Source organism: Aquarana catesbeiana, linkage group LG05, assembly GCF_042186555.1.
Source record: "Aquarana catesbeiana isolate 2022-GZ linkage group LG05, ASM4218655v1, whole genome shotgun sequence".
Classification (NCBI taxonomy): Eukaryota; Metazoa; Chordata; class Amphibia; order Anura; family Ranidae; genus Aquarana; species Aquarana catesbeiana.
The window spans coordinates 527,496,009-527,505,032 of NC_133328.1; the positions used below are offsets into that span (position 1 = coordinate 527,496,009).

General features: G+C 39.2%; 1 protein-coding gene across 5 annotated transcripts in view; it reads left to right on the plus strand.

Annotated features, from left to right (window-relative positions):
* LOC141145220 (NXPE family member 2-like) overlaps positions 1–4,280 on the plus strand; it is a 211,081-nt gene extending 206,801 nt beyond the window's left edge. For all 5 annotated transcript variants that reach the window (XM_073631721.1, XM_073631720.1, XM_073631719.1 and 2 more), the window contains one exon: positions 3,655–4,280. In XM_073631721.1, coding sequence (XP_073487822.1) covers positions 3,655–4,190 — 536 coding nt within the window. In that variant the 3' untranslated portion in view covers positions 4,191–4,280. The remainder of the gene's footprint in view (positions 1–3,654) is intronic.
* The last annotated feature ends 4,744 nt before the right edge of the window (positions 4,281–9,024 follow it).

Below are 9,024 nucleotides of genomic sequence, written 5' to 3' on the forward strand. Positions count from 1 at the left end.
TAAATTGATCTTTTTCTTTTTTTTAATTTTTGTTATGTTTTTTTCACATACTCTTACACATATCTGGTCCACAGGCATGTACTGGCCATCGGGACTACAGGGAGTTTCCCGGTGGGCCGATCGCTCAGTGGGCCGGTTTCTGTGACAGCCTGTCAAAGTAATGGCTGCGCGGCTCTCCCTCAATTTCACGCAGTGATGTGAGAAGGATGAGAAAAATACACAGGAGAATACGTGAAATAATAAAAGAGGTTAGTGAGGACTCCTTATGTTTTTTTTGCACAATTGTGTATAGTTTATATACTGTTTTTGTGCTTGTTTGCAAAATTAAAGTGGGCCGTTCTGGATGAAGTCCAGGGCCAAATTTGTGACCCGGTACAGCCATGCTGGTCCATGTCTCTTAGTGGCCCTTAGTGCTTAATATATTTACACACACTCATCCCTTGGTGTGTACCTATGGATGTAACATTCACTCCCACTGATTGTGATTTGTGAGTATCATTGAAACTGGTGTTTCCTTTTTACTTACCTTTTACCCAAGTAGAGGGCTTTATCTACTAACAGGCGTTTCATTATCCTATTTTATAGCTACTATGCATCTGACTCCTGATGACTGGTTGAAAGCCAAGAAACGTGTTGAGTTACCAACTGATGGATATGCCTTTAACTTTCATATTCATTCATTTTTTATGTATTGACCTTTGTATCAATTATATTTATTGTTCGATGTATTTTGTACCAACTCTATCATGTCCAGTGATTAATAATATTAAATCATTTTATATGAATATTATTATGTAAATCCTTTGTGATTACGCCTTTCAGTCTATATTATTGTTTATTGATATAAGTTTAATACCATGGATCATTGATTTAGTATTGGTAAAAATTAATCTAATTTATCCTTTGATTCAACAACTTTATATCAACTCCTTGACATGCCTCATGTAAAGTCCCGTTCCAATTTCTATCCCTTGCTCTCATACAAATTAGAGATGGAGGTATGTCATTGTTAATATTTTGGTTGGGACAGGTCACAACCCCCTTTATATATAATAAAAGTAAGTAATCACTGAACAGCAATCATTCACTTTCCCTCAGCGCTCATGAATCTGTTAAAATAAACACACACTGGTAAGTTCTGACATGCGATTTGACATGTCAAATCGCATGTCAAATCGGCAGCAATTGCCATCAATGGCACCGTCCTAATTGCTGCGACGCTGCATCTGTGGCGCTGCACCAATTTCAAAAAGGCGTTTCTGTACTACTTTTTGCGATTTCGTGCTGCGATTTACATTGACATCTGTGCAAAAACCTGCACAAAAGTCTCTGAAATTTCAGCTGAAATCAGCTGAACTGGCATGGCTTCATTCACGCAGCTCAGTGTGAACCTGGGCTTTAACACATAACAATAAATGAAAAACCAGCACAATGTCCTTGTTATAAACAAGCATATAGAAGTCTCTGTAGAGTAATCAGCTGCAACAAAATAACCAACGGTGCATGGGGGAGTGTTGAAAAATTATAATTATAATTATCATTGATTCCTCAGAATCTTCATCCCTTCACCACATCACGTGGGACACCGCTCCCTTAAGATTTTACACTCACCAGAAATCAGGTGAAAGTAAGCCTTAACCCCTTCAGCCTCGGAGCATTTGGCTGGCCAAAGACCAGAGCACTTTTTGCGATTTGGCACTGCGTCGCTTTAACTGAAGTGCGTGGTCGTGCGATGTGGCTCCCAAACAAAATTGACGTCCTTTTTTCCCCACAAATAGAGCTTTTTTTTTGGTGGTATTTGATCACCTCTGCGGTTTTTATATTTTGCGCTATAAACAAAAAAAGATCGATAATTTTGAAAAAAACGCATTATTTTTTACCTTTTTGCTATAATAAATATCCCAAAAAAAATATATAAAAAAAAGTTTTTTCCTCAGTTTAGGCTGATACGTATTCTTCTACATATTTTTGGTAAAAAAAATTGCAATAAGTGTATATTGATTGGTTTGCACAAAAGTTATAGCGTCTACAAAATAGGGGATAGATTTATGGCATTTTTATTAATACATTTTTTACTAGTAATGGCAGCGATCGGCGATTTTTAATGTGACTGCGACATTATGGTGCTATTTTGGGACCATTCACATTTATACAGCGATCAGTGCGATTAAAAATGCACTGATTACTGTGTAAATGTGACTGTCAGTGAAGGGGTTAACCAGGAGGGGGCGCTGCAGGGGTTAAGTGTGTCCTAGGGAGTGATTCTAACTGTGGGGGGATGGGCTATGTGTGACACGACACTGATCACCGCTCCCGATTAAGGGAGCGGTGATCAGTGTCCTGTCACTAGGCAGAATGGGGAAATGCTTGTTTACATTAGCATTTCCCCATTCTTCCTCTCCATGAGACAATCGTGGGTATCCCTGCGGACATCAAGTCTGCGGGACCCGCGCTCAGACTCACAGAGCTCGCGGCGGTGCGCACACCTGCTAACCAGGCCTCATGAGATCACGTACAATAACGTTATTTTGCGCAGCGGAGCCAATCTGCCATAGTAAAACTGGCTGGTCTGCAAGCAGTTAAACTCCACAAATGAACGGGCTTCCTCTTCTGGTCATTGGTTAATGGTACGGACTACCTCTTTAGCTTCTAAAGTAATTCCACCAGTATTGGTATGGGTTCACACAGTGTTCTACCCTGGAATGCCAGACTCCAATAGATGTAAACAGTAGTTTGCCTGCCTGGTGTCACTCCACCGCTCCTAGTATTGAAAGGATTGCGGTGATGCCCGGGTTGAGCTCCAAGAGTGTAGACAAGCTGAGTGGCCGTGTAGCCCCGCCCTGACAAAATCGATGACAATATGCAAAAAAAAGGGCGGGGCTCCATGGCCACTCAGCTTGTATACCCTCGTGGAGCTCAACCCGGCCATCGCCGCGATCCTTTCAATACTAGGAGCGGTGGAGTGACACCAGGCAGGCAAACTACTGTTTACATGCTCATTTTTAACCTTATATCTGTAAATGCAATATGTAAGGGGGATTTGGGGTCTAATTAAACATTGTTTAAAATGTAATTATGCTATGAGAGCATCTTTATCCTTTGGGTATTATCGCTGATGAGCTTGGGATCCAGTAGAAATCTATTGGAGTCTGGTATTCCGGGATAGAACACAGTGTGAATCCATACAGATCTAATTCTGGTGGAATTACATAAGAAGCAAAAGCGGTAGTCCGTACCATGACTCGATGACCAGAAGAGGAAGCCCGTTCATTTGTGGAGTTTAAGGCTTATTTTCACCTGATTTTTGGTGAGTGTAAAATCTTAAGGGAGCTGTGTTCCACGTGGTGTGGTGAAGGGATGAAGATTCTGAGGAATTAATTATAATTATAATTACTATTTTTCAACTCTCCCCTATGCACTGTTGGTTATTTTGTTGCAGCTGATTACTCTACAGAGACTTCTCTATTTTTGTGCTGGTTTTCATTTATTGTTATGTGCTTAAGATCAATATCTTTCTGGGATTGATACAAGTGCTGCAGTTTAGTGCTGCTAATGCCTGTAGCTCCTTATGGTGTGTAGACATACTTATTAACATAGTACAAACGTAGCTTAATTATGTGCATGCCCTCAATTTAAATGATTTTCTTTCCTCAGCATTGACACAATTCCACCTTTATGAAGACAATTGGGCACATCAGATTTTCCATTTGGACCTGAAAAGGAATATGAAGATAACCTGGAAAAGGCACACCTATCCATTCATCACTACCTCATATCAGTCCTGGAAGGAGGAGCGTACTATTTCACGAGAAATTGACCTAATTAGAGGTGATCAGCGTACTGTGATTGTACTAAATATAGGGGTACATTTTAGAGCATATCCTATTTATCACTTTATTAAACGGCTGCTTAATATACGAAGTGCTATTGAACGCCTCTTTCTTAGAAGTCCACAAACCAAAGTTATCATTAAGACTGAGAATACAGGTGAAATGAAAAAAAACTTTGAAACCATGAGCGATTTTCATGCTTCTATTCATTATTCCATAATGGAAATCATTTTCACTGACCTAACTGTAGGTTTTGTCAATGGATGGGATATGACCAATGCATTTGACTCAAATGCAATCCACCCTGCAGAAACGGTAATTAGAAATGAAGTTCAAATGCTGATGACCTACATTTGTTAGGCAACTATACAAAATACAATATGTGATGATCAGTTATGTGTATTTTCATCTGTAAAGTCTTTTTGAATAAAAAGAATTGAGAACCAAAAATGCATTTGAAAATTCTATTCAGTCGGTGTGCACATTGAGTCTTGTCAAGGAGCTTGCAGCCCTGAAATTATCATTCCTCCATCCATAGGTAACAGGATTTCCTTAGGAAATGCAAATTTGGGCTGATTGCATATAAATAATGTGACTATTTACTTCAATTATCCAATCCTGTGCAGATGAAATAAGCAATAGACATGTGCAATTCGGAAATATCCGAATTTCCAAATTTTTCAGAATATTCGGAAATCTAAAAATAGGAAGGAAAATCCGAAATAATAACGAACTAATAATAACTTAACTTAAATTATAGGTATTGGAATTTCCTTTCAAATTTGGCTGTTAGTGAATGTAACAAATACAAATTCACCCGAAGTTGCAAATTATACGTAATAACGAATGGCGTATCTAAACGAATGGCATGTAACAAATTAATAATAATAAATAACAGTAATATTAATAAAAACATATTATTATTATTATTATTATTTCGTTCCGTTCCATATGTTTTGAATAATTCGTAACTTCAGATAAATTTGTATTCGTTACGTTCACTAACAGCCAAATTTGAAAAGAAAATACCGATACCTATAATTTAATAGTTATTATTACTTAGTTATTATTTAGAATTTTTGGATTTTCATATTTTCCTTTCTTATTTTCGAATTTACAAATTTCCAAAAAAAAACAAAATGAATGAAACGAAAACTAACAAATTTTTCGGCAATATGTAATAAGTAAACAGACATTTTCTTTTCACATTGTTGGATAACTGAAGTTAATCTACATAAGCTATTGTGTGAATCTTTTCAACTTCTTCAGTAAACCAGCCTCATGAAGTTCTGAAAGGGGGATTAGAGATAGTTATGTATTTGAACTTCAGTTGTGATATCTAAGAAAGTAGTATCTGCTGTATATCAATGATGGTCAACATAAAATATACAGTGGGCCTCAAAGGCCCATTGCACCTCCATATGGCCACACAATAGCTTAGATTTGTACTCTTCCCATTCTGTAAGGAATTCACAAAATTTCCAGCCATTAGTGGCCCTGCATTCACCACCTGGCTTGGTAAAAGTAGATTTACAAGTTAACTGAGCCAGATTGAAAATTACTGGCTGTTATGTCTAGGATGAAGTGTGTTCATTGCCCAGATTTTAATTAGGTAGAGCAGTGTTTTTCAATCTGTGTTCAGTCAAGGCACCCTTTAAAATTGTGCACAATGCTGGGGCACAGCAGTCTGAGTGCTCGTTCACACCAGGAAAAAGTATAGAAATGTCATCATCACACCAAGGATATTTCAGAAAGGTCCAAAGCTTTTTCACATGGTACACATATGGCAAAGTTTCAGAGCCACACAGTGCCCCTTTGTCAGGCCCATACTTGGATTAGAACACACCAGGAGGTGCATCCAAGTGCACGTGCTTTTTTGCACGTTCCGTTAAATTTTTTAATGAGCTGCTCTATGCATATGAAAAGTGTGCCGGCATGATTTTTAAAATTGCGCAGCACCAAAACACATGGTATTATGGTACCACGCGTTTTAGCAGGTGCAAGCGTATGTGCATTTGCTAGATGCCTCAGGGTGTCATTAAATTTACACCTCTGCAAAAGGCAGCGCATTTTTGTGCGGTATGGGAAAACATGTAATTTTACCTGTTACTGCACTGCACCTGGTGTGGACAAGCCCCAAAATGTACTCTACAAGGCAGAGATCAGTGGTCTGTAGGTTGTAAACTTACAAATCCCCCCCACCAATTCCCCCCCTCGCACAACTCCCATTCAAATCCCCCCTCCAAGCACAACCCCCCCACCCGCTCCCAAATCCTCCGCCTAGCACATTCCCCCCAAATCCCCCTTTCTCCTAGTACAAATTCTGTCCCTACATTAGTGACAGCCGCAGAGAGGAGGAGAGAGCCAGGAGCCAGGAGGGGGTTGTGCTTTCTATAACCCCCACACACCCCTTAGCTCCTCTCCTTCCTGTACATTGTTATCTGAGCGATCCTCTGTTAACTATTTGCCAGATCAAGATAGCTTACAAATTTAACCACTTCAGCCCCGGAAGGAATTATCCCCTTCCTGACCAGAGCACTTTTTACAATTTGGCACTGCGTCGCTTTAACTGCTAATTGCGCAGTCATGCAATGCTGTACCCAAATGAAATTTGCATCCTTTTCTGCTCACAAATAGAGCTTTCTTTTGATGGTATTTGATCACCTCTGCCGTTTTTATTTTTTGCGCTATAAACGGAAAAAGACCGAAAATTTGGAAATAAAATGATATTTTCTACTTTTTGTTATAAAAAAAATCCAATAAACTCAATTTTAGTCATACATTTAGGCCAAAATGTATTCGGCCACATGTCTTTGGTAAAAAAAAAATGTCAATAAGTGTATATTTATTGGTTTTCGCAAAAGTTATAGCGTCTACAAGCTAGGGTACATTTTCTGGAATTTACACAGCTTTTAGTTTATGACTGCCTATGTCATTTCTTGAGGTGCTAAAATGGCAGGGCAGTACAAAACCCCCCCAAATGACCCCATTTTGGAAAGTAGACACCCCAAGGAAATTGCTGAGAGGCATGTTGAGCTCATTGAATATTATTTTTTTTGTCCCAAGTGATTGAATAATGACAAAAAAAAAAAAAAATTACAAAAAGTTGTCACTAAATGATATATTGCTCACACAGGCCATGGGCATATGTGGAATTGCACCCCAAAATACATTTAGCTGCTTTTCCTGAGTACGGGGATACCACATGTGTGGGACTTTTTGGGAGCCTAGCCGCGTACGGGGCCCCGGAAACCAATCTCTGCCTTCAGGATTTCTAAGGGTGTAAATTTTTGATTTCACTCTTCACTACCTATCACAGTTTCAGAGGCCATGGAATGCCCAGGTGGCACAACCCCCCCCAAATGACCCCATTTTGGAAACTAGACACCCCAAGCTATTTGCTGAGAGGCATGGTGAGTATTTTGCAGCTTTCATTTGTTTTTGAAAATGAAGAAAGACAAGAAAAAACATTTTTTTTTCTTTTTTCAATTTTCAAAACTTTGTGACAAAAAGTGAGGTTTGCAAAATACTCACTATACCTCTCAGCAAATAGCTTGGGGTGTCTACTTTCCAAAATAGGGTCATTTGGGGGGGGGGGGGGGGGGTTGTGCCACCTGGGCATTCCAATGCCTCCCAAACTGTGATAGTCAGTGAAGAGTGAAATCAAAAATTTACGCCCTTAGAAAGCCTGAAGGCGGTGCTTGGTTTTCGGGGTCCCGTACGCGGCTAGGCTCCCAAAAAGTCTCACACATGTGGTATCCCCCTACTCAGGAGAAGCGACAGAATGTATTTTGGGGTGTAATTTCACATATTCCCATGGCATGTTTGAGCAATATATCATTTAGTGACAACTTTGTGCAAAAAAAAAAAAAATTGTTTTTTTCCCGCAACTTGTGTCACAATATAAAATATTCCATGGACTCGACATGCCTCTCAGCAAATAGCTTGGGGTGTCTACTTTCCAAAATGGGGTCATTTGGGGGGGGTTTCGAACTGTCCTGGCATTTTATGCACAGCATTTAGAAGCTTATGCCACACATCACCCACTCTTCTAACCACTTGAAGACAAAGCCCTTTCTGACACTTTTTGTTTACATGAAAAAAATTTTTTTTTTTTGCAAGAAAATTAATTTGAACCCACAAACATTATATATTTTTTTTAAAGCAAATGCACTACAGATTAAAATGGTGGGTGTTTCATTTTTTTTTTCACACAGTATTTGCGCATCGATTTTTCAAACGCATTTTTTGGGAAAAAAACACACTTTTTAAAATTTTAATGCACTAAAACACACTATATTGCCCAAATGTTTAAAGAAAAAAAAAAGATGATCTTAGGCCAAGTACATGGACACCAAACATGACATGCTTTAAAATTGTGCACAAACGTGCAGTGGAAACAAATAAATACATTTTTAAAAGCCTTTAAAAGCCTTTACAGGTTACCACTTTAGATTTACAGAGGAGGTCTACTGCTAAAATTACTGCCCTCGATCTGACCTTCGTGGTGATACCTCACATGCATGGTGCAATTGCTGTTTACATTTGACGCCAAACCAACGCTTGCGTTCGCCTTAGCGCGAGAGCAGGGGGGACAGGGGCACTTTTTTTTTTTTTTCTTTATTATTTTTTTGCTTTTTTATCTTATTTTTAAACTGTTTCTTTCATTTTTTTTTTTAATCATTTTTATTGTTATCTCAGAGAATGTAAATATCCCCTATGATAGCAATAGGTAGTGACAGGTACTCTTTTTTGAAAAAATTGGGGTCTATTAGACCTTAGATCTCGCCTCTGCCCTCAAAGCATCTGACCACACCAAGATTGGTGTGATAAAATGCTTTCCCGATTTCCCAATGGCGCTGTTTACATCCGGCGAAATCTAAGTCATGAAATGCTCGTAGCTTCCGCTTTCTTAGGCCATAGAGATGTTTGGAGCCACTCTAGTCTCTGATCAGCTCTATGGTCAGCTGGCTGAATCACCAGCTGAATTCTCAGGTTCCCTGTTGAGACAGGAGAGCCAGAGAAAAACACGGTAGATGGTGGGAGGGGGGGCATTCCCTCCCACTGCTTGTAAAAGCAGTCTAGAGGCTAATTAGCCGCTAGGATTGCTTTTACATGAAAGCCGACCACTGGCTGAAAAGAATGATACCAAGATTATACCTAAACCTGCAGGCATCATTCTGTTATAACCACT